At 34.1% G+C, this 26,257-nt stretch overlaps 3 protein-coding genes across 6 annotated transcripts; 1 reads left to right on the top strand and 2 right to left on the bottom strand.

Moving 5' to 3' along the window:
• The first annotated feature begins 1,379 nt into the window (after positions 1 to 1,379).
• On the top strand, positions 1,380 to 4,793 carry LOC113854745 (nascent polypeptide-associated complex subunit beta-like). 3 transcript variants are annotated; one of them, XM_027485935.1, is made up of 6 exons: positions 1,380 to 1,500; positions 2,752 to 2,823; positions 3,183 to 3,331; positions 3,417 to 3,473; positions 3,851 to 3,889; positions 3,986 to 4,610. In XM_027485935.1, exons 2-6 carry the CDS (start codon positions 2,756 to 2,758, stop codon positions 4,150 to 4,152), a joined length of 480 nt encoding a protein of 159 aa, XP_027341736.1. In that variant the 5' UTR covers positions 1,380 to 1,500; positions 2,752 to 2,755; the 3' UTR covers positions 4,153 to 4,610. The 3 variants fall into 3 exon arrangements, with proteins under 3 accessions (XP_027341736.1, XP_027341737.1, XP_027341738.1); XM_027485936.1 differs by lacking the exon at positions 1,380 to 1,500 and adding an exon at positions 1,522 to 1,609 and having other exon boundaries at positions 3,986 to 4,613; XM_027485937.1 differs by lacking the exon at positions 1,380 to 1,500 and having other exon boundaries at positions 1,564 to 2,823; positions 3,986 to 4,793.
• A 686-nt stretch (positions 4,794 to 5,479) lies between these two features.
• LOC113854784 (putative disease resistance RPP13-like protein 1) lies at positions 5,480 to 10,354 on the bottom strand. Of its 2 annotated transcripts, XM_027486000.1 has the most exons (3): positions 10,213 to 10,354; positions 9,431 to 9,832; positions 6,044 to 9,336 (listed from the first exon to the last, which is right to left on the bottom strand). In XM_027486000.1, exon 3 carries the CDS (start codon positions 9,125 to 9,127, stop codon positions 6,239 to 6,241), a length of 2,889 nt encoding a protein of 962 aa, XP_027341801.1. In that variant the 5' UTR covers positions 9,128 to 9,336; positions 9,431 to 9,832; positions 10,213 to 10,354; the 3' UTR covers positions 6,044 to 6,238. The 2 variants fall into 2 exon arrangements, with proteins under 2 accessions (XP_027341799.1, XP_027341801.1); XM_027485998.1 differs by having other exon boundaries at positions 5,480 to 9,832; positions 10,213 to 10,308.
• A 6,869-nt stretch (positions 10,355 to 17,223) lies between these two features.
• LOC113855633 (uncharacterized mitochondrial protein AtMg00810-like) lies at positions 17,224 to 17,926 on the bottom strand. The gene is made up of 2 exons (XM_027487264.1): positions 17,610 to 17,926; positions 17,224 to 17,398 (listed from the first exon to the last, which is right to left on the bottom strand). The coding sequence occupies exons 1-2, from the start codon at positions 17,924 to 17,926 to the stop codon at positions 17,224 to 17,226; spliced, it is 492 nt and encodes a 163-aa protein (XP_027343065.1).
• Positions 17,927 to 26,257: the final 8,331 nt, after the last annotated feature.

Here is a 26,257-nt window from a genome sequence, read left to right as displayed (position 1 = left end):
ATCAACAAGAGGATTGCAAGGAAGAACAACTAACTCTTTTAAGAGAATGTAAGAGAAAACAACCAAAGGATTGCAAGAAGACACAACCTGAGAAAAGAACCAAAAAACAATTGTTTGAAAATGTTTGCAAGCCAATGGATGAAGCTAAATGCAAAAAACTTTCATTTCCTTAAGGACTGTAGAATTCTAAGCAGGAAAAACAGAATGATGATTCTATTCTAAGAGAGATCCTTGTTGGAATTAGATATGAAGATAATAAAAAGCATGAAAGGAAGCTGACTGAGTATGTCAAGTTGCTGGAAGTTCCTCCACTTTTATTTCATCCAAGTTCTGAACTAAATGAAGAGCTGTAAGTTGGTGAGAAAAAGGGAAAACATTTAAAGATAGGGCAAGAGCCATTATCATCTCTTAGAATCAAAGATCAATAGACGTCAAGCTAGTGACTTAAAAGAGTGCTTTGTGAAGACAACTTACATTTCTTTTTCTTTAGATTTTATTAATTTCTAGTTTTTTATTTTATTTTTTAAGAAAAAAAACAAGTTTTGAAATGATAATGAACTTATGTGAGAATGAGAATTAACAGGAAAATAAGTAAAAAACAAAAAGGCAAACAAAAAAATAACAACAATAAAATATAAGAAATAGTACAAGAGGTATTGTGACTTAACAAATTTGATTTGTCTTATAAATTATAACTTTTAATTAGATCATTTACTAATGATGTATATAAAATTTTTAGATTTATAAATTTCCCTGATTAAAATATAATTTAACATAAACAAATTATTCAATATTACTTTTTATATATTTTATAGAATTTATAATATAAAAAATATTATACATTTTAATTAACCAATATTAACATATCTATGGGTATATAATCTAAGTAAAAACTATAATTAAAAATTAATGATTAAAATATATATTTAATTTTTATTGTTGACATTTATTTATGAAATTTTTCTTGTATCTAAATTTTTATTTTACTTCGTATTTGAATATTTTATTATGCTATGGTGTAATTTGTTGTTTTAAGAAGTATTAAAATGACATATTATAATAAAGATCAAAGTGTAATAACAAATTCATATAAAAATTAATTAAAATATGTTTTTTAAATTTAAAATTAATTTTTTAATAAAATAATAATTATAAAATTTAAAATAAAGTTTTTGATAAATTTATAAGGATTTTAAATCGTATAAAATTAATTCGTAAATAAATTTCAAAGTGTAATATAATAACAATATTACATGCATTTTAAACCAAAGGTAATTTGATGTCGTTAAGGTCCATGCCACAACACTGGGCTATGGTTAATCAGTGCCCACCCGATCCAAAGCACGTGGGGTTTTGATTGGTAGAACAAAAAAGAAAAACACAAAAAAGTGTTTTAGGGTTTTTGCAAATTCTTTCATATAAAAGGAAGTCCTTATCTTATTAAATCGTTTAGCTCTTCCACTTCGCAATCAGTTCTAAACCACACAAGTTTCAACCAAGGTATCTTATTTTCCACTTTACTGGTTTTATATTCCCTCAATCACTTTTCATTTTCTCATTTTGTGCGGATTTTGGCCTCTGGCTACGGTTAATGTGACGATTTCAATTTGTATGTAGGATTCCGATTCATGGGTTTGATTTGGTTTTGTCTTTTTTGCCTTTGGGATTTTGGAACTGATTTCATTTTGGTTTATCAAGATCAATTATTATTATTTCAACAATTGGGTTCTTAGATTTTTTTTTTTTTCGTAATATTACATTTTACTATATAATGAACATAACTGAATATAGAAATATGTTGTGATGAGTTTTGGAGTTAGTCGATTGGAAAATTTGATGTGTGCCATTTAGAATTTGCATTTTAAGGATGTTTGCATAGCCCTCTAGGATGATGACTTGAATTAAAATGTTTTTGATTCTTTTGAGTTGTTCCATGTGGAGTATTGAACAGAGGTTGTATTCAATATCCTCTTATTTTCTGTATTCATTGAAGAACTCAAAGTGAGACTTTGTCATTTTGTTAAGAAGGAAGGTTATAGCTTTTAATGCTGAGTGCATGTAGTATTGTTTGTCTGATGTATGGTGTGCTTGACTTCAGCATGCTCAATCTTTTCTGGAATGGATTTAGGAGTACATGCATGATGTTACATACTAAAATAGGCTTTATCTAACATGGGTCTGACACCATGATGTGACTGAGATGAACTTGCACTGGGTGCAAGCCTTAGTGCCAAGTTTATGCAATGCATACATAGCTTTGCACTGGGATGCCTTGCTCTTTCTTATATTATGGGGATGAAATGATCAGCTATAAACTTATCTTCTTTCTTTTTCTCGTACTTTTCTTCTCACTGTTTTGGTTAGGTATTTGATCATACTCATAGCTGCTGTTCTTATAGTGTTGTGTCTGTCACTATGATTTTACTTTGTCTTTTTTTTGGTATGCTATGAATTATTTGGTTTTGTTGTTATAGTTTTGCTGGTTTCATGCTTTTTATTAGCAAGTTGATGATTACTTCTGATTGTGATGATGTGTATCTATGAATTATATAATTGAACCTACCTATACTCATTCATGGCGAGTCAATGAATTTTTTACCTGTAACTTATAAGTTAAATTATTGATTTTTATCTGCCTTATGTGTCTTAAACTTGTTCTCTTTGATGTTGTCACCATTCATTTAAACACATTTATCAACCTATATCTATTTCCTTTCTTGTGATGAAAATTATGCTTTGCTTCACTTTTAGAGAAATGGATGTAGAAAAGTTGAAGAAGATGGCCAGTTCTGTTCGAACTGGTGGGAAGGGTACTATGAGAAGGTATAATTGTATATCAAAATCTGAATTTATTTTATACCAAATTTATGTTATCTAATTTAACATTATCTGATGTTACTCTCAGAACAGTTCATAAATGTATTAGTAGCTTTATATTGGCATCTTACCTTTGCACCTGTATCAGAGAATATGCTACTGTACCTTGCATCTTTGGCTATATATTTTTCTAGTTTCAATTCAATTTTATGAAATCATTATCTCAGACATATATAATCGACTGCTTTTATGGTGTGTTGTTCTTTATTTGAGTTTGTTGCCTGTACTATTTTTTTTGTTTGATATGTAGATTGCATCTGTATAGATGACTATTTTATTGATGAGTTGTTTTCCTTACATTTTAGGAAGAAGAAGGCTGTCCACAAAACAACTACGACAGATGACAAGAGGCTTCAAAGCACACTGAAGAGAATAGGGGTCAATGCTATCCCTGCGATTGAGGAAGTCAACATCTTTAAGGATGATGTAGTTATCCAGTTTTTAAATCCCAAAGGTAATAGTAATGGATGATTTTTTTAGCATATAATTTATTTTAACATTTTAAGTTGACTAAATGTTAAACATGGAATATTCTGCAGTTCAAGCATCCATTGCTGCCAATACTTGGGTTGTTAGTGGTTCACCTCAAACAAAGAGTAAGCATATATAATCTTTTTCTTCATCTCCGTGTGATGTAATTTCTGACATGGCTTTTGCTATTTGCTTGTGTGTTACACACCAAGTCTTAACATCTATACGGAGCCTTCCCAATGTCATTGAGCATTGTGAAAGAGTGTGTAGTATCAATCTGGCTCAATTTTCATGCATTGCTGGCTTTAATTCCTTTAAGGGCGTGGATATCTTTGTTAAATGTATTTCACATTGAAATATCCAGATTTTTGTTGTAATTTGGGGCAATCCATGGCATTATTTTCCACCATTTAAACTGTTAGACGACTGTGGTTTTCCATTTGATCTTTAAATGAGTCATGCTAGATTGGCATTTCACTTAAGACACTTTTATGTTTTTTAGAGTTGCAGGATATTCTCCCTAGCATCATCCACCAATTGGGTATGTGATTTGTATCTTGTCAAAGCTTTATTTATTTATTTATTGTGCTTCTTGTATTCATAATTTGCGATTTTGACTTATTCTGAGAATATGCAGGACCAGATAACTTGGAGAACCTGAAGAAGCTAGCTGAACAATTTCAGAAGCAGGCTCCTGAATCAGGAGCTGGTGCAACCACAGCACAAGAGGATGATGATGATGCGGTCCCAGATCTTGTCCCAGGGGAGACGTTTGAGACAGCTGCTGAGGAGACTATGTCTTAGAGTTTTTACCGTGGCATCTTTTATATATTTTGGTTGTCTTTAAGCTTTTTTCTTTCTATTTTTTTTTAACTTTTCAAAATTGAATGTTTTTCAGGTGTTGTTAATACTTTAAGTAGTTAAGACACTTAAATCTGCCCTCCATCATCTAACTAAAAGTGTTACTACCTGACTATTCGAGTTTGTCTATTGTATGTCCCATCATTTTTGGAGGTAGTAGAAATCAATTTTGTTAGTTTATTTTCATGTTGATTCTCCATGGTTGTTGGGGAAGGCCTGATGCTTTGGCATCTGACATCATCGTCAGATCTCTATGCTTTTTCCGAGGATTTCTCTCTATTTGCAGATGAGACTACAAATGGAAATGTTACACCGACGATGCATCACATTTCTTTTATCGTAGTTCATTGTTTCTTTATTGGTTTTCTGTTGCAATGCTCATGATTATGAACCAGTCATTATATAGGTTGACACTGGGTATGTGATTTGATTGAAACAACTAAGAATCCCTAGAGCTCTTCAAAATTATTATTACAAGCTGATTTGATTGTTACTGGTAGACAATTCATAGTGGTTCTTGGGCTTAACTACCCAAATAACGGAAGATTGATTTGTGCCGTGGCTATGGAAAATCACTGTATATTTGGATCTAAATCACTCGATGACCTGAATATTCATTTAAATGTTGTTACACTGATGTATAAAATTAGTGTCTAAATGAGGACCTGAATATTCATATTAATTACAATTATGTAGCAAATTAGGGGCTAAATAGTTTGAGTAAGATTGCGTTTTGACACTCATGGTTAGATGGGTGGCCAAGGGTGGATAGGATATAATGATTATTATATATATTTTTAATCAACTGATTGACGAGTAACAAGGATATAATTAATTTAACTTATTATTTATTTTATTGTATTGGATTAGTGTAATTTGTTGAGTTACGAAATTATTTAAATTTGTTATTTATCCTATTGGACTAGTGTAATAGCTATGTTGATGAGTCAGAAAAAAAAAAAAGGAATTGTCTTTTTTAAAATACTTTTAATTTATTCTATTACTTCTAACTTTTCTCTCTCTATTTTTTATATATTTTTTAAATTATTTATATGTTTTTATATATTAAAATGAAATAACTTATAAAAAGTACAAAATTTTAAATTTAATTTAATAAATATAGACAGGAGTAATTTTGTCATTTTGTGTATTTTTGTCATATTCTTTTTTTCTATTAAGTCTACATTAAACATTTGATATGATAAAAACTTATATTTTTATCATATCTTATTTATTCAACCCTCTTATTTTATCTTGTTTTGCTGTATTCAACCAATCCCTTGAAATTGTTGAGCTTTAAATTTGCAACAACTTTTTTAATCAACAAATTAATTTTATTTGGTTGGTTACGGGAATTGTTTGAAGCTATCTCCCTCGTCACGCAAAATACTTCAATATATCACAAGTATTGTTCTATAACCATAAATGTCATTGAGTTACTAGCTAGAGATTGATTTGTTTCAGTGGCCCACTCCTGTGAGAACCTAACCATGAAGCTGATTGCTTAGTTAAAGAATGACCGAGGGAGAAATATTACTGTTGACATTATTGAAAGATTTATATTATATATGGATTCTTCTTTAATGATTTTAATCTAACGAAACAATCACACGTGGCTTATTGAAAGGGTACAAAGCCTTGTTCACAAAGCAATTTCTATTTTGGGTCAATGATTTAATTATCAATTAGTTCTATTTATCCATTTGTTAACGTATTTATGTGTTTTCTTTTTCTTAAAAAAATTAGTACTCATTGACTAAACAAATGAGTCACGCGTATTATATTGAGAGACTAACCGAGTCAACCGATCCGAAGGACACATATCATCATTCTAATATAAAGATTGGATTTGCACTCGTTGTTAATTTAAGGATTATGCATCTGTATCGTGATTCGTGGATATATGACAATTCACCCTCCTAAGTAGCTGTTACAATTCTACATTTCAGATCAACCTTTCACCAAATAAACCACGTTTGTTGGGAGCACTGAATATAAACAGATGGATGAATGATGCATGTTTCAGCTACTAACTAGTCATCACAGAAGGGATGTGACAAATTTTGTGCCAGTGCTCTCCATCTTTTTGGTATCGCTGCTCAAGTAGAAGGCAATTATGAATCCACAGAACAGAAAGGGAGTTAGGTAAAGTCTCTTCTGGCAAAAGCTGAAGACGAGGGCAATCGGCTATATAAAAGGATTTGAGAGATTTGAGGTGGAGAAAACCCATAGAGTTTGTTGTTGTTAGCTTTGAACATCTAGTTAAGTAAAGATCACTAAGAGTGGGTGGCAATAGCCTCTCCTCTGGGAAAGATTCCACATTTTCAAAGTCATCACTAATCCTGAGTTCTTTCAGAGAATAGAGTTTGAACAATCCCCACTCCACCCTAGAAGCAACCAATTTGGGGCAACCCTCAATGTTGAGGCAGCCTAGGCTTGATGGCAAACTTCCATTGGGAAATGACTCAAGTTTTGGACAATCACACAAATATAGAGAATGAAGGTTGGCAAACAAGTTCAGTGCCAAAGGCAATGAGGAGGAGTACCAGCTTGTTATACTTAGATTGCCAAGAGAGTCATGACTTTGCAAATCCAAAGAGGACCATTTTAGGTTTGGACAATGGAAGTCATGTACTATCAAATTCTCAAGCAAGGCATTTTTTAACAAAATTTGCTTGAGGCACGACTCAATGATGCGAGATCCACGAAGTGTGGCCTTCTTCAAGCTAGATGGCAAATCTTTTAGCAGAATGTTTTCACACTTGTGCAGTTCTAGCTCATGAATATTAGCAGCTCTGGGAATTGAAACCTCAAGGTGTTGGCAATCACAAATTACCAACTTTTGCAAAGAACGAAGGTGTTGAGGCAGTGTCCTCCTCAACCTAGGACAACGCCTTATAGAAAGCTCTTTAAGACAAGACAAACCTTCACCATCATTGTGGCCTTCACAACTGCACCATTCTTTCCATGCGCTCATTTCCTCAAATTTCAAAGTTTCAAGAGATCTGAATGGAATGTTTGAGGAATCATTACCATAAAACTCGGGCCCAATGACCTCTATTCCATAAAAGCATGAAATAGAAAGTTCCTTCAGAGAGGGGAGCTGCCCAAATGGTGGCAAGATGAAACAGAATTTACTTTCAGAGAGCTTAATAGATACTAAATTTGGTAAATGAGAACTGCTGAACCAACTTGGCAAGCTAGTGCCATCATAACGTAAAATAGTGAGCCTTTTCAAGTTACTATTTGGTTGGAGAGCCTCCAATACATGCCTTTCAATTATTGAGTCATCATTTTCTCTGCACCTTCCAAATTTGTCACCCCAATTCAACACTAATCCTTCTAAATGCCTTTTATCTTTCATATTAGCTTCCATGGCATCTGCAGGATCAATGACATTTTCTAACTTCAAAATTGAAAGTGTTCCTTGGAGATGGTTGAGATTCCCCAACTTCTCAATATCAAACCCACTATGCTTCCCAATGTAAAAACAAGTCAGCGTTCGAAGATGTTTTAGCCTACCCATTTGCTTTGGCATCTTCTTTATTTCGCTCATACGCAAGTCAAGGTGACGCAAGTTGACAAGTTTGTACAAATCTGAAGGGAGCTCTGTCAAACGATAGCACCATATCAATTTCAGTGTTTGCAAATTATGCAGCACACAAATGGAGTCGGGTAATCTTTTAATCTCAGTGTACGAAAGGTCTAAATAACGCAAAAGCTTTAAATTGCTTATATCATCAACTAAATCTGTGAGGAGACACTCACTGAAGGATAGAACACGCAAATATTTTAGTGTAGAAAATAAAACACACTGGACATTGCTGTTTATCATCAAGCCTTTCCTGCCAGGTTCCCAACTGAGTGCCATAAGACAACGCAATCTGTCACACCCACAAATATGCTCCAAACATTTATCACCAAGGCTAAGTTTTTGAGAGCATGAAAAATGACGTGTTCTCTTGTGTATATCTTGCACCAAATCACCCTCTACCCGTAAACAAAATTCTCCAGACACCGACTTTGCTAAATCATTGAGAAGATCATGCATAACAAAGCGAGAACCACGGCGCATTGATTGTTGGAAAAATGACCTGGCCACTAGATCATTGAAGAACTCACTACCTAACTCTTCTTCACTCTCATATATTCGGCAGCAATTCAACAAACCTTCGGCCATCCACAATTGGATTAATTGACCCCTCTCAAACTCATAACCTTTGGGAAATATGGAACAATAAGCGAAACAACGCTTTAGATGGGAAGGAAGATTGTGGTAACTCAATCTTAGTGCAGCGTTAATGTTGCTATCATTGTCAGATAAGTGCCATATGTCACTTTCCAATATCTTAACCCATTCATGCTGTGAGAACTTTGCATGCAAGATATTTCCTAGTGTTTTTATAGCTAAAGGCAACCCTCCACATTTCTCAACAATTTTTCTGCCAACCGATACGAGATTTGGATATTTGGTGGCATCCTTGTCATGAAATGCAAGCTTCACAAATAGCTTCCAACAATCATCTTTCTCTAGTGGCTTTAAATGAAGTAATTGGGAGGAATTCATGGCTGATGCTACCTTCTTAGTACGCGTGGTAACAAGAATTCTACTTCCTGAAGCTCCATAAATGAAGGGGGCTTTTAATACCTCCCAGATTAAATAGTTTTCGTTCCAGACATCATCTAAAACAAGAAAAAATTTCTTCCCCATCAGTCTTTGCTTCAGTTGAAGCTGGAGCAGATTCAAGTCTTTCTCTTCTTCTAATAAGGAATGAAGTGCCTTAAGAATTGCTTTTGTGACAAAAACAACATCAAAATCATGTGAAACATAGACCCAAGCTTTAAGGTCAAATTGATTATCTATTCTTTGGTCATTATACACAAGTTGAGCAAGGGTGGTCTTACCTATCCCTCCCATACCCACTATGGTAATTATTGGTATCCGATTGCACGTGACACTATCAGAAAGTAAAATTTTGACTATTTCCTCTTTATCATCATCTCTACCACATATGCCAGATTCATCCACCAAAGATGTAGTTGGCAACCTGTTGGAGAGTTTCCAACTGACTCCATCTTCATTGCCAGCACAAGTTCCTTTTTTCAGTCCTAATATATCCTTTTGCTCTACAAGAAAATTTAGGTTCTCAAGCATTTCTTTGACCCTTGATGCAATTTCTTTGTCAAATGGATTAATAATAGTTGTAAAGAAGCCTAGTACCTTGCTATTAGAAGGTTGAAATTCAGCTTCGAGCTTCTGTCGTGATGCTTCTGTAGCAACCTCATCTAAAAGCTGCTCTGCTTCATATACAACTTCTTTAAGCTCATCAAGCCACTTCATCACATTTGGGTTTTTGTATTGCCTTTCCTCTGCATCCTCCAGAACTTGGTTTATAGAATTAAGTGCAATCTCTAGCTTCTTGAGTAGCTCATTCTTAAGTTTCCTTCCTCGGAAGTAGTCTTTTATGTCACTTGAAGCCAACCTATCAAAAGTCACTTGAAGGCACGCTGAGAGAAATGCTCCCCCAACCAGCTCAGCCATGAGTCCTTCGATTTCAGGCACTTCACAAATTACAATCACCAACTTCAACCCTCAAGCCTCTTCTCAATTAATCCAGAAGAACTACATATCCAAACAAAATAACAATCAGCTATCTCAAAATTTGATCATAGATAATGTTAACATCACTCCTTTAAAAGTCCTTTAAAAGTTATTTTAAGTACTTGAGAATGGTAAATTTTTATTCAAAGGACAAATTCTTTACCGGTGAAAATTTAAGGTTTATCCGGATAATCTACAATAACATTAAATACAAATATTTTTAGTATACAGCACTAACACCACCTAAACACATATTTATTACAAACATTTGTATTTTAATATTTTCTTTTCCAATAATAACCAACCAATTTTAGATGCTTAAGAGATGATGTTAACACCAACATTCAATCAAAGCCAAAGTAACTGAAGCCAAAATTGAAAACTAAGCAAGGAGGCTTTACCTTAACTACATAGAATGAAATGATCCACAGTTTAATGTTGAAGATCCAAGTTCATGAACCTCTTAACAAAGTCTATTAAATATAATTAACAAGGATTGAAGCAACTCAGGTATAGCAAAGGGCAATGTGTATCTGGTTGGTTGAAAATAGAGAATGAAGTATCTGGTTTTCGAAAATTCCACCCATTCCCACTTACATGCCGTGTCATACACTCATAGATAACACGGAATGGTGACACGTGTCTAAGATGACACTCTTTGATATCAATTTACTGTATCTCAATCTAATTAAAACATATTAGTGTTTTCAGGGACGATTTTTCTTTTGATGTTATCTTATTTCCTTTGCTAAAATTGGGTACAAATCAATCCATGGGAGCGCAACTTTTGTATTTTTGGTTTAATAATATTTTTTATATTTTAAATTTAATTTATATGTGATTTTTTTTTTAATTAATGATTTTTTTATTTTTAAAATTATATAAATTTAGTCTCTTTATCAATTTTATTGTATTTAAATTCTTAAATTATTATTTTTTATCTAAATATTTTTATAGAGTTTATGATAAATTTATTTTATGATAAATTTATTATATGATATAGTTTAAAACGTTTGAATATAAATAATTTAATAAACTTTGAGGAATTTTTTTAAATGTGTGATTAATATTTTAAAAGTGAAAAATAATTATTATATTTTTAATGAAAAATATTTTCATTTGTATGTTTTTAAGAAACAATTAAAGTAAATAAATTGATTCGACTTATTAAATTTTTTAATAAAATATAAAAATTGATAAAAAAATAAAATTTATATAATTTTAAAATAAAAATTAATTATTATAAAAACTAAAAATTAATTAATTAAGAAATTAGAAAATCAAAATCATATATTATAAATAAATTAATAAAAAAATATAATTATCTTTTTATTTTACTCCAAAGTGGTCTAATTAGGATAAGTTGAGCAAGTAGCAGTTTTTTTTTTTTTTTTTTTTTTTTGTTTCTGGGTTATTTTAAAAGCAAATTATCTAAATAGGATCTTTGCACAACATATTCCTTTTTTTAAGTCATTTTTTACATGTGGCATGAACATTGTCTATGTTTGAGATGAATTTTTTTATCATTTTTTTAAATGAGTATCATCCCAACTAGTATTGACACTTGATTTGATCTTAACACATGTCAAAAGTTGATATGAATTAATTAAATTTAAAATTTAAAATTCAAAAATTTAAATCAACATCTAAGGGTAGAGGATGTCACGTGATGCAATTTTAGCTAGTATTGACATTAACAATGACGATACTATTGTCAATGCTAGTACTAGTCAAGACTGCGCCAATTTTAGCTAGCATTGACATTAACAATGACGATACTATTGTCAATGCTGGTACTAGTCAAGACTGCGCCAAATGACAAGTTCTTGAATGGAAAAAAACTCAAAAAACTTCCCTCCCTCACTCACTCACTATTATTGGCATTTGTCCCTATTTATAATTTAAAAACAATGGTTGTCATGGTTTGATTTGTAAATTGAGGGTTGAATTGAATTAGATAAAAAAAAAATATCTAATAAGATATTCTTCTTCTTATATCATATGAATTGTATTTTATGAATTTGAGAAACATTTCACATTGAGACATGTTGCATTCTTTAATAACAAAAACCTTATTTTTTACAAGATTCCTTTGTCGCTAATTTTTTAATTTTCTTTTTGACGAGAATGGAAGATGAATGAAAAGAACAAACAAAAAGGGAAGTATCATTTTTATCAATGTCGATACTAATCCATATTGCGCCATGTAACATTTTCTACCTTTGGTCATTGATTTAAATTTTTGAATTTTAAATTTAATTAACCCTTATCAACATTTGCCATGTGTAAGGCCAAAACGAGTATTGACACCTGTTGAAACTATTTTTTTTAAAAAAATTAAGTATCTTTCTAAAAGAGACAATACTCATATTACATGTTAAAAATTATCATATATAGGAAATATTTTTATAGAGACCCTATTTAGATATATTTTTTAAAATTAACCTAAATAAGAAGAAAAACTTGCAAGCAGCTTTGCATAGGAATTGTGGACTTCGAATCTATCTCTCTTGTTAAGGCAGAAATTGTATGCCCAATTCCATTTTTACTTAAGCAAAAATATAGAAAACAACAAAAAAATTTGTACAAAATTAACTTAAACAACTTTCGCGTGTTCCTAGTGAGAGGGAGTGGAGGGGCTAGGTGGATATGGGGATGAGGGGATTAGAAGGAACAAATATCACATAATTAATGAACAAAGGTCAGAATATTCAAAGTTTGATTTTTCTAATCAATTAAACACAATTAAAAGCCTATTTAGAAAGGCTTACAGAGCTAAAAATATTGCTCATTATTGGGCCTTAAGATTAAGAAAATACAATATCGTATCTTGGATGAAATTATAGAATTTGCCTTCATTATTGAGGACAACCACTTCTTGGCCATTAATAGAGTCCATCACACGCAAGGTCTCAGGGTGAGAAGTCCAAAGAGCGCATGAACATTAATTTGGGTAGAGGAGGAGGTTATGCAATCAACGCTATGAAATAACAAAGTGTCATATGGTAACGATGGAGGTAGTTCAAAGTCAATAGCGTCATCATCGTCAACAATGAGGAAGTATTTTGATTTACACCTTTGGTTCGGCCAAAACATTCATCACAATTGTAACAAGGGCTTTTTTGTGTTGGAGTGCCATTTCAACTAGGGTGAGCTTCTGAAAGGTGGTTTTCAGGAGTGTAGGTAGGAGTGGAGGTCATGACACTGGTGGAATAAATGTGAAAGCTCTGCTTCTAGAGATGTCGGGTTAAAGTAAGGACGAGGGAGACATTTTGTATCAGTGAGTTTGTTCTCTTGCAAGTGGGTAAAAGCAGCAACATGAACGAGACTTAGAGGTTGAAACACCTGAACTTTCCATCAGATATTCAGAGATAAGCTTGAAATGAAGCAACTGAGGAGGAAAGTTAATGGAAGGATGATGATGTGATTAGCAAGACTTTTAAACCCAGAGAGATAGTGATATAGGACTTTGTAGATGAGTCATGCTTAGCTAAACATCTAAATTCTGTTATTTCTGTTATTCTTGAATAAGTCAGTTTGTTTCTTTAATTGGAAGGTTGTTAGGAGTTGTTAGTGGTTGCTAGCTATATAGTAGTTGAATTCCATAATTATGATTCATTCTTGATCAATGGTAAAATTTTGTAATTTTCTCTCTAATTCAATAAGATTTTTGTATTCCATTCTCATTGGGGTCTTTAGTGCTTTCAATTCTTTGAGTTATTCTTCTCCCAAAATTGTTTACATTAGTGGTATCAACTTGGCACCTTCCAGCGGCGTTTATGGCATAAGCAACAAGAACTCAAATAGCTTTGTGCAAACAAGAAGAACGATTGGAAAACTGAGTAGTAGCACAATTGAAAGCAATATTTATGGAAATTATAATAACCTTAAGATAAACTATGGATTCGTCGATGGATGAATGAGTTTAAGAATGTCTCTCAGGAAGCACTTAGCAGGATCAAATTCGCTAATAGTTAGAGCAATTCCACGGAATGAATTTACTTCTTTCACTTATTCTTGTGGACAAGGTTAGCGCGAATTGATTTTTTCTATTTTAATGGTGATTCGGTGAAACAATGGATTTATCAATGTAAAACATATTTTGCTATTGATGGAACACCTGAGGATGTTAAAACAAAGTTAGCATTAATTCATTTTGAAGGAAAAACATTACAATGGCATACATCTGTGGTGAAAACTCTCCCTATTAATAGTTTACCTTCTTGGTTGGAATATACTAAAATTTTAATTGAAAGATTTGGAGAAGTTTGTTATGATCCTATGGCAGATCTTATGAAACTTAGGCAGAAAGGAACTGTTGTTGATTACCATGAGTAGTTTGATGCAATTGTGTGATCAGAAGGGTGGTTTATTGTTACAATACTTAACCAATCATGCTTCTTCAAGTGAAGGAAATGTTTTTGTTGAGAACTTACTGTTACAATTTGAAGATGCTTTTCAAGAACTAGTTAGTTTACCACCCAAGAGGGAAGGTCATGATCATAAAATTCCTTTGGTTCAAGAGGCTAATTGATAAGTTTGTAATTAGGTCCTCTTTTACAGCCTATATATTCATATTTGACCTTTATTTTATTTAGGTTTTACACTAATTTATATATTAATTGTGCAGTTTGGTATAAAGAGGCCGCAAGTGGATTTTGGGTGCATTATTGGCCCAAATTTATGGAAGATTAGAGCTTCGCAGCAGTCAGCACGCCCAGACCCTTTCAACAAGCACGGGGGTGCTTCGAGCCCATGCACGGTCGTGCTTAAGGCCTTGCATGGTCGTGCTCATCTACGGGAAGCCCAATTATGAAGAATCTTTAGGGTTTTCAAATCCTATTAAAAGAGAGATCTCAGGCATCATAAAAAAGACCGTTTTTGACATCTTGGCTTTGGCTTTATAATAGATCTGATCTCGTCTCTCTTGCACGAGATCCTTGACACATGCTTGGCAAGACTTGAAGCTTCAAGCGATCGTACTTGAAGTCTGGGAATACATCTCATACTCTAGTTTGATATTTCTTTTGATTATGTCTTTGTTTATGATTGTTTTAGTTCTTTCTTTCAACATGAATAACTAAGTCCATAGCTAGGGTTATGGGAACTATTGTTCATGAATTTATGGAATTTTGATGTTTGAATCTACATTTGATTTCCGTTTTATGATTAGATTTTATCCTATTACGTTTCTTTCTCAATCCTAATTAATTATATCGTCAGGCGACCGTACCTCGGTTAATTAATAGATCTATAGGGTAAAACGAGACAAAGGATTAGGTGTACCAAACTAATCTTTCTCTTTTAATTGTTATTAAATTAACAAGTTCGTAGGCTCCTTAAGCTTTCTTAAATTAATGTCTTGCATGACTATTGGAGATATTAATTTAGAGAAAAGAATATTAATATTGCATGATCATTGAGTATTAATAGTATTCGTATGAATGATTAGTAATCACAAGGAAATCGGATTTAGAGTTAAATAGAAAAATAACATAAAAGATTGAATGAAAAAACCCATATGCCCTAGGTTTCTCTCTAATAAGTTTAACCAAGACGTGCATTGTATTCCTTACTCTTAGTTTTATAATTGATTTTATAAATTCTTGTTTTTAATTAATCTTGTATCTTTGAAGCTTAAACAATTGAATTAAGAAATTCTTAGTAATTGGAAATCAATCCTTGTGGGACAATATTTCGGGAACTTAATTTAAGAACCCTTTATTACTTCTCAATGGGTACACTTGCCCTTCGAACAAATCTAATAAATAAAAGATCTTATAGATATACTAAACAACAAAAAGATATAATTGATAAGTTTGTGCAGGAGTGGAATTATTCGAAACAGCAGCAGCCCTTATGAAGTTATGCTAACCAAGTGGTTTTAGTGGGGAAGAAGGATGGTTCTTGGAGATTGTTTGTTGACTATAGAGAACTTAATAAGCAAACTGTGAAAGACAAATTTCCTATTCCTCTAGTAGATGATCTTTAAGATGAGCTTCATAGGTCAAGTATATTCTCTAAGATTGATTTAAGGGTTGGTTACAATCAAGTAAGGATGGATGAGGCTAATGTGCATAAAATAGCCTTTAAAACTCATGCTGGCCACTTTAAATATTTGGTAATGCCCTTTGGGTTAACCAATGCCCCTGTCACATTTTAAGGGTTAATGAATGATGTTTTTAAGAAATTTCTGAAGTAATTTTTACTTGTATTCTTTGATGATATATTAATATATAGCAGTAGTTTGGTAGATCATTTACAAAATCTATAACTAGTTTTGATGACTATGAAATCTCATTCTTTGTTTGCTAAAAGATCCAAGTGCTGTTTTGGAGTGGGAAGGGTAGAATACTTGGGCCACTTTATTTTAAAGGAAGGGGTTGCCATGAACCCTACTAAAATCATGGCTGTGCAGAATTGGCCAACGCCAAGGAAACTTTAGCAATTAAGAGGGTTTCTTGGGCTAGTTGAATATTATAGCATATTTGTCAAAGGGTATGAAAGTATTGCTAGGCCTCTAACTAATACGCTAAAGAAAAATAATTTCTGTTGGTAAGTAGAGGCTAAGGCTACCTTTCAGGCACTTAAAGATCACTTGGTTAGAGCACCAATGTTATCTTTACTTGATTTTTCTAAGGAGTTTGTGGTGGAAATGGATGCCTCGGATACAAGTATTGATGCTGTTCTCATGCAAGAACATCATCCTATTACTTTTATTAGTAGGATGTTGAACTTACAACCACAGTCATTTTCTACTTATGACAAAGAATTATTAGCAATAGTATTTGTTGTGCAAAAGTGGAAGCATTACCAACTTAATTCTCATTTGATCATCAAAATTGATCATAGAAGTTTTCAATATTTTCTCGGTCATCGGTTGACAACAGCTTTCCAGCAGAAAAAACTTGTAAAGTTAATGGAATTTAACTTTTCTAAAGAAAAGTATATTATTTGCTGAATGAGTTGTGTGTCTAATGCAGCCCACACAATATAAATTTATACTAATTTATAGAAAAATACAATTAATTTCTACTTAATAATCAGAAATCAATCATCTTAATTTCCTAGAATATGTAATTGTTAATTTCCTACAAATATGTATCTGCTAATGACTAATTACATTCTAACACTCCCGCTCAAGTTGGAGCATATATGTCATTTGCACCAAGCTTGTTACAAATATACTCAATCCAAGGGCCTCTAAGGGACTTGGTGGACATGTTAGCTAGTTGATCGATAGAATTAACAAAATCAGTCGTGATTTCTCCAGAAAGCACCTTTTCTCTTACAAAGTGACAATCAATCTCTATGTGTTTGGTTCTTTCATAAAATACTGGGTTTGATGCAATGTGAAGTGCAGCTTGATTGTCACAAATAAGTTTTGTTTCATGGATGTCTCCTACTTTTAGTTATAGTAGTAGTTGCCTAAGCCACATAAGCTCACAAGTGGCTGGTGCTGTAGCATGATATTCTGCTTCTGCACTGGATCTGACAACTATGTTTTGCTTCTTACTTCTCCATGAGATCATGTTTCCTTCGATAACAACACAGTACCCAGAAGTGGATCTTCTATCTGATGGTGACCTTGCCCAATCCATATTAGAATAACAAGTAATCTTAGTATTGCCTTTGTCTTCATACAATAACTCTCGTCTCAGAGTATTTTTTATGTACGAATAATACGTGTCACAGCATCCCAATGGCTATCATAAAGGGCATTTAGAATTTGGCTTACCACGCTAACCGCGAAAGTGATATCAAGTCTGATGACGGTGAGATAGTTGAGTCTGCCTACCAAGCAGTGATATCTTTCTGCTCTTTCAATGGCTCCCCCTGACCTAGAAAAAGCTTGATATTGGGATGCATAAAAGTATTACAAGGACGACAATCAGGCATACTGGTTTCTATAAGAATGTTCATGGCACACTTACGTGGATTAATAATAATGCCAGAAGAAGATTGAGCAACTTCAATGCCTAAGAAATATTTGAGAGGGCCTAAATCTTTAGTATGAAATTGCTGTGAAAGGTGCTCTTTGAGTTGTTGAATTCTAGTTGCATGATCACCAGTGATGACAATGTCATCAACATAAACAACAAGATAAATGCACATATTGGAATAAGAATGAAAGAAAAAGATAGAATGATCAGCCTCACACCTAGTTATGACAAACTACCAAACCATGCTTAAGGAGATTGCTTCACACCATAAAGAGACCGATGAAGCTTATAAACAAGACCAAAATCACCAGGAACCATAAAACTAGAAGGTTGATCCATATAAACTTCTTCATGCAATTCACCATGTAAGAAGGCATTTTTAATATCAAGTTGATGAAGAGGCTAATGACGAATAACAACCATAGCCAGAAATAGACGAATAGAAGTTATTTTGGCCACAGGGAAAAATGTGTCCCCATAATCTAGACCAAAAATCTATGTATATCCTTTCATGACCAATCGAGCTTTCAACCGATCAACATGTCCATCTAGTCCAATTTTCACTGTATAAACCCAATGACAGCCAACAGTTGTCTTGTCAGGAGCTAAAGGAACAAGTTCCCAAGTGCCACTGGAATGTAAGGCTGTCATCTCCTCTACCATTGCCTGGCGCCATCTGGGATCAGCCATGGCTTCACCTATAGTCTTAGGAATAGGCACATAATCCAGAGAAAAAGCAAAGGAGAAATAAAATGGAGACAAATGATCATAATTAATGGTAAAAGCATAGAGAGGGTTAGGATTACGAGTGGAATGAATACCTTTTTGTATCGCAATAGGAAGTTCAGGTGTAGGAGGTGTGCACAGAGGGGCAGTTGGAGCTGGAGATGATACTGGAGGATCAGTGGAGTGAGTCACAACCAGATTTTGAGACCGTCCATAGTATTGAAGCAATGGAGGTGGAGGAGAAGCAATTACTTGAGCCAGAACAGGCAAAATGCATAAGACTTCTAAAGAGTCTGTTGCAAAATTGGCATCTAATATAGTAGAAGTGAAGAAGGAAGTAGTCTAAAAAAGGGTGACATTAGCAAAAATAATATATCATTGAAGTTGAGGAAAAAAACAACGATAGCCCTTCTGAAGGCGTGAGTAACCAAAGAAAATACACTTGAGAGATTTGGCAGAAAGTTTATCTTTACCTAGAGTAAGGTCATGGACAAAGCATGTGTAACTGAAGACATGAAGAGGTATGGAGTAAAGATCTTGTGTTGGATATAAGAGAGAGTGAGGAACCTAACTACTAAAGACGGAGGAAGGCATGTGGTTGACCACATAACATGCTGTGAGAATGGCATCTCCCCAAAAGCAAAGAGGAACATTGTGGTGAAGAAGAAGAGTATAGGCAGTCTCAACCAAGTGTCAATTCTTTCATTCAACAACACCATTCTATTATGGTGTGTGAGAGCAAAATGTTTGATGAAGAATATCCTATGAACTCAGAAAAGATTGAAATGGGAAGACATATATTCACGAGCATTGTCAGTATGTAAAATTTTAATAAATGTGCCAAATTAATTTTGAATTTCAGTTAAGAAACCTTGGAATATAGAAAAAATATCAGAACGATTTTTCATTAAGAATAACCAAGTACATCAGGAAAAATCACCAATGAAAGCAATGAAGTAATAAAAACCTAAAGTTGAACTAACACGACTCAGACCCTAAACATCTAAATGAACCAATGCAAAAGGTGACAAAATATTTTTATTAACTCGAGGACCATAGGTATGACAAGTATGTTTTCCTAACTAACAAGACTCGCATTGAAAAGACAAACTGTGAGAAAAACTTAGAACCATTAGACGCATTTTGGTAATACTAGGATGACCTAAGTGTTGATGCTCAAGAGCTAGAGGCATAATGGAGAGACAAGCAACTGATTGTGACAGATAGTATAATTGTCGAGACTCATGTCCTGCTACAATCGTCTATTCGGTATGCCGATCCTGAACAAAAACACAATTATTAGCAAAAAGAATAGAGTAATTTTGGGTGCGAGTGAGCTTGTTGATGGAGATTAAATTAAAAGGACACCCAGGGATATAAAACACAGAATCCAAGGTAAGATTAGAATAGGATTGTGTTTGACCAATGCCATGAACTTTTATTTGAGAGTCATCTACCATGGTAACAGAGGGTAAAGAATCCAAATAAGATAGATGTGAGAAAAGGGATTGGTTACCAAACATATGATCAGAGGCACTGGAGTCTAGAATCCAAGGTCCAAGGGAGGAGGACTAAGAAACAAAAGCTACAGGATTACCAGACTAAGCAATGGCGGCAACAAGTTGGGTATGCTGCATGACTGCCTTATATTGGAGAAATTCATTGTAGGCCTTAGCTGAAATCGAAATCTCATCAGATACTCCTGGAGAAACAACATGAGCAATATTAGTTGTCGTGGGTTGTTTTCGTATCTTTGTACAACATTCTGCCTCAGTATGGCCATACCGTTGACAAAAATTGCAATGAGGGTGTTGACCATGATAGCCACTAGGATTTCCACTTCGTCCACCCTGGTAGGAAGAGTGGGAATAAAAGGCTGATGAATTGGTCATAGATACAGGAGAATGCCCAAACATGTAAGGAACTAAGAGGCGAAGTAATTGTTCATTAACAGTGTCATAAGATGGAATAACAGTACCCGATAATATTTGATTGCGGACAGAGTCAAACTTAAGAGGAAGTCCAGCGAGGGCAAGAACCATAAAGAACTTTCCACGTTGTTCAGCATGTTTGTCTGCATCATTAGTGAAAGACATGAGTGCACCAAAATCAGTAATTAAGCGATCAAGCTTATTGAGATAGGTCTGCGTATCATGATTTTTCAGCTTCACAGAAAAAAGGTTGGAGACAACATTGTAAAGACGATGAACATCATAACAGGTAGCAAAGGCTTGGTATTGAGGTTGCAATTTGACATCAATGGAGAACTAGAGAATGCTACACAAAGAAGCATCAATTTGCTTCCATCGGGCTTGATCATTGCTGGGAATATCCTTGGCCTGTTTGGTAAAGTAGTCGTCACGACCTTGACCCTAAAACCACAGCTGGATAGTAGCAGCCCAAGAGTTGTAGTTGCTCATCCTAGTCAGTTTTTCACATAGAATCAACGGAACAGTGGTAAAAGTCACAATTGAGGCGGTATTCAAGTGTGAGTTGTCGGAAGCCATCAGAAATAAATATGAAATAGGGCTAAAATGGAGCACTGGGGTGTGAGGCCACGCTGGCAAGTGGAAAAACCCACAGTCTGATACAAGCACGTGAAACGCACGCAAGTGTGGGCATGTGTGACGGCAGATCGGAGTAGCGAATAGAGCTTGGTGGTCACCGAGGTAAGGTGGTTCTGGTCGTAATGCTCACCAAAGGAAAGGGATGCTTGATGATGGAGGAAAAGGGCACAATAATCATGGTTACTATTCACCCAAAAAATAACTATTGTAGATCGAAAAGAAACCTAAACTACTGATACCATATATAAAAGTATATTTGCTGAATGTGTTGTGTGTCTAATGTAGTCCACTTAGTATAAATTTATACTAATTTATAGAATTAAATACAATTAATTTCTACCTAATAATTAAGAATCAATCATCTTAATATCCTAGAATATGTAACTATTAATTTCCTACAAATCTATAACGGCTAATGACTAATTACATTCTAACATTTTCCAAGAATTCAAGCAAGGTCATACAAATGTGGCTGTTGATGCTTTGTCTAGGCAGTAATTGGTGAAAAGTCATGCATTCATTACTCTCACACCTGAGAGTAATTTACTCGATAGAATAAAGTTGTCTTGGTAGCAAGATTTGCACATGCAGAAGATTATACAAGATCTGTAGGCTGATGCTGGTTTATATAAGCATTATGCATGACAATAAGGAGAACATAGAAGAAAGGGAAAATTAGTGATTAGCAATGAGGAAAGCTTAAGGCATGATATACTTTTTTGGTTACATTCTGCAGCTGCTGCTGGTCATTTAGGCAGGGATGTCATCTTGAAAAGATTACAATCTATAGTATATGAGATAGGAATGTCAAAGAATGTTAAATTTTTTGTCATGAAGTGTGAAGTTTGTCAAAGGTGCAGGTATAATACAGCTACTTCCCTAGGCCTTTTGCAACCTTTACCAGTACCTGGCAAAATTTGGCAACATATAACAATGAATTTTTTAGAAGGGTTGCCTAATTCTTATGGTAAATAGGTCATATATGTGGTGGTGGATAGGTTAAGTAAGTTAGCTCATTTTATGGCTTTAAGTCATCCTTATTCTGCTGCTGAGGCGGCTCAAAGTTTTCTTGATAATGTGTTTAAACTACATGGTTTTCCTGACTCCATTACTAGTGACAAAGATCTAATCTTTGTTAGTCAGTTTTGGAAGTATTTGATGGCTTTCTAAGGAGTACAGGTTCAGCTTTCCACTGCCTATCATCCTCAAACGAATGGGCAAACTGAAGTTGTTAGTAGGTGCTTAGAAACCTTCCTAAGATGCATGTGTGCAGATGTTCCTCATGACTAATCCAAGTGGTTAGCTTTGGTCGAGTGGTGGATAATACATCTCACCATAGTACTCTTAAAACCAGTCCTTATAAAGTGGTTTATGGCCAGCCTCCTCCATCTTATCTTCCTTACTTACCAGGGGAATCAAGAATAGAATTAGTTGACAGAAGTTTACAAAAAAGGGAACAAGCATTGAAGCTCATCAAATTTCATATGAGAAGGGTGCAAGACAAGATGAAACAACAAGCTGATAAGCATAGAAGTGACAAGACATTTCAGATTGGATTTGGTGTATGTCAAGTTGCATCCTTATAGATAAATCTCTGTGGCTTTTAGGAATAATGCAAAGTTAACTCCAAAATATTTGGGTCCTTTCCTTGTGATGGACAGAATTAGAGCAGTGGCTTATAAGATCCAGCTCCCTCCTTATTCTAAAGTTCATGATGTATTTCATGTTTCTCAATTAAAGAAACACGTGAGAGAAGCTGTGACATCTAGTTCTATTCCTTTGGATGATGCAGATGTTATTGGAGGCAAAGAACCAGACGCCATTTTTGATAGGATAACTATGAAGATAGACAACAAAACTGTCACCAAGGTCCTAGGTATATGGAAACATCAACTACTTGAAGAGGCTACATGGGGGTTCTTCTATGGTCTTAGGGGGAAGTATCATGACATCAATCCTTAAGGACAAGGATTATGTCAAGGAGGGGATATTGATATATGACTTTGTAGATGAGTCATGCTTAGTTGGACATTTAAATTCTATTCTTTTTGTTATTCTTGAATAAGTTGGTTAGTTCTTTAATTAGAAAGTTGTTAGTGGTTACTAGTTATAAATAGTAGCTGTATTCGAGAATTCTAATTCATTATTGATCAATTGTAAAATTTTGTAATTTCCTCTCTAAATCAATAAGATTTTCAGATTCCATTCTCTCATTGGGTTCCATAGTTCTTTAAATTCTTTGAGTTATTCTTCTCCTAGAATTGTCTACATCAGATCGTCATTAACAATACATCATTGTGAAAACTTAAAGAGAGCATCTTTAAGATCGTCGTAGTAGGATAATAAAAAAATTGAAGGAAACCTGACTAAGTAGAGATTTGGCCCGTTATAGTACAACCATTGGTACCAACTAAATGTGAGCACCTAGATGCATTCTTCCTCAGGGTGCCAGGATAATAAAAAAATTGGGAGATCTTGAACATCCAACTCGATGCATCAGTACCGTCAAAATGTTGGATGTTTAGTTTCAAGGGATGGTTGGAGGTTCATGGAGATTGTTAGAGACAATCATAATTTTATGAAGATTTGGAAAGATCAAGAGAAGTAAGGGAGTGAATAATGTTGTCTACGTTAGAATTGATGAAGTTTTGGGTGTTAAAGGGGGTGGTTTGTGATTGAGTAAGGGTAACGATCTCCTTAAGGTGAGTGAGTGAGGGTGTGAGTATAGGTGTTGTCAGCCATGGAGAGAGGAATTAAGTGGGATTGAATTACAAATATTAATTTTTTCTGAATTCGATATAAAGAAAGTTACCTACAAAAAATAAGTGAAAAATTAGATTTTTTTTTTTTTAATATCTGTGGCCTCCAATCATTACTTCCATCACTATATAAAGGCTTACAAAAACAACTAAATGAAAAAAAACATATGTGAATAACAAACAAACAAACTAGGCAGAATGTAACGCCCCAGATTTTGTAACTATATATATATATATATATTGGTTTATTAATATAAATATATGTGGATTGTTATATGTTATGTTTAATGTATATGATGATGATGTGAATATGTGTGTAGAAATGTATATGGATAAGTCTGTGAGTATAAGTGTATATGTTGGTTTGTGGTTGAATTGAAATTATTGAGTATGATTGAAATTGGATTGAAAATAGGTTAAGTGTGTGTTGTAGGGGCATTCTCGCTATAGCGAGAAAGCTCTGGACGAGAGGACTACATCTGTTGTGTTGTCGTTGTAGCGAGAGGCTTCTCGTTATAGCGAGAAGGCAATAGAGAAGGGGTGTTTCTGGGTGCAGTCTTGCTGTAGCGAGATTCTATAAAAACTAGAGTGAGGGAAGCGAGAGATGGCTTGTTGTAGCGAGAGTGTCGTGACCAGAAGGGTATTTGAGGGGTTTAGGGCTTGAGAAATTCATTTTTCATTCCTCTCTTCAAACTCTCTTTGATTCTCTTGACTTCCAACCCTATTTCACCGATTAAATTACCTCCAAAGCTGTTTATGAGCAAGATTGAAGGTTGAGGTAGTGTTTGGGACGTTTGGAGGTAAGTTTTGTGAGCTAGGGTTTTGGTCTTTCGTCCCCTTTGTCATTTTCTTGAGTTTTCATGGAAATTTCTCATGTTTTAGAGATAAAGCACCGTGTGGGGAACGTTTTCTGCTATTATCTCGTGTAAGGTCTTCGTTTTGAGATAAAAGGAAACTCTATCCTATCTCTTTGTGTCTTTAATTCGTTTATATTGATAGATAATGTAATATGGTTAAAATATAATGTATGGATAGGTGTGTTTTGATAGAAGATTCTTGTGTGTGTTGGAATGGCTTGACTATGGTAGGGTTTCTATGAAAATTTGATGTTTGAGTGGGATGTAATTGAATGTGGGCTTATGTGCCATGTGTGGAAGTGAATATTGTGGTGTGATTGAGAACGTGGGTAAAATTATGTGTTAGCATGCCATTGAATAATGTTGAATAATGCGAATGAGTGGAAATGTGTGTGAATGGCATGTTGGATGTGATTGTGATGATGTTTGGAATGATTGGAAATTATGAATGGTTGCGATACACTGGGGTGTGGAAGATGGGGTAGAAATATCTTAGAGAAGAGAGGGTAGTGGTGACACCAACAGTGAGCGTGGATGCACCATAGGCCACACACTCTCTTCCTAACTCAACCTCTGACTAACACCTTTGCTTGGGGACTCAATACCGCACATGTTGTATCCGTGAAGCGGGAGCTATCCGGCGACCATCCATAGTATAAACTGAATAAGTCTATGAGATTGAGGACATTAGGAATCTGTGATCACAGTGCTACAGTGAGCGTGACTACGTGCAGTGAACGCACGTGTGTGTTGATGATTATTTGATGGTGCAATGAACGCACCTGTTTGTGAATTGGTTGATGTTGAATATGTATTATCTTTCATTTGCTTGATATGTGATTTGAATAATGCCAGAAAAGTGTACAGTGTGTGAGGTGAGTCTCTGTGCTTATGTGTGATAGTTTAGAATACTTACCTTTACGTTTATTTTTCATGTGACCAAGACGATTAGCACTGGATTCAGTAAAGGGATGGATAAAACTGCTATAGGACTTAAAAATTTATTTTGAGAATCCTAGTGTATTTAAACTAATCTTGTAGCAATGATTTGATATAAATTATAATCCATCCTTATTTTAATAAACTGTACTGAAAACTGTCTGAATGAAAATTTTTATTATTCTTAATTCTGCAAAATTTATTTATTTAAAAATTAAATTAAAATATTACACAGAATATCAAAATCACTAAATGAATGACAACTATATTCTACTAACAATCTCATAACATAAATGTGACTAATAACAATTAGCATATAAGTGAATAAAATCATTCCACCCTCGGGGACGTTTGATGGCTTTCTTGGTACTTTAATGCCTTGAAGGTTTTTTCTATCATTATTGTCTATGTCAAAGGTTTGTTAATTGTTTAATTTCATGCTAATATAGAAAAACTTCGAATTGATTTTGGTAAAAAAGGAGCGGTGTGCAATTTTCTTTCCAGCAAGTGACAAATAAAGTTGAATAAACAAAGTTTACGTCAGCTGAATTTTTTATTTTTTTTTTTACGTAGTGACTGTTTACCCAACGATGCTAACGGAGTTACGGCAGAATTGAGAAATTTGTACTTTTTCGCGAAAAGTGTACGTGTAAGA

Source organism: Abrus precatorius, unplaced genomic scaffold (assembly GCF_003935025.1).
Source record: "Abrus precatorius isolate BTA unplaced genomic scaffold, Abrus_2018 Scaffold11, whole genome shotgun sequence".
Classification (NCBI taxonomy): domain Eukaryota; kingdom Viridiplantae; phylum Streptophyta; class Magnoliopsida; order Fabales; family Fabaceae; genus Abrus; species Abrus precatorius.
Note: the sequence above shows the minus strand (reverse complement) of the source record. Positions and strands in the feature narration are given on the sequence as shown.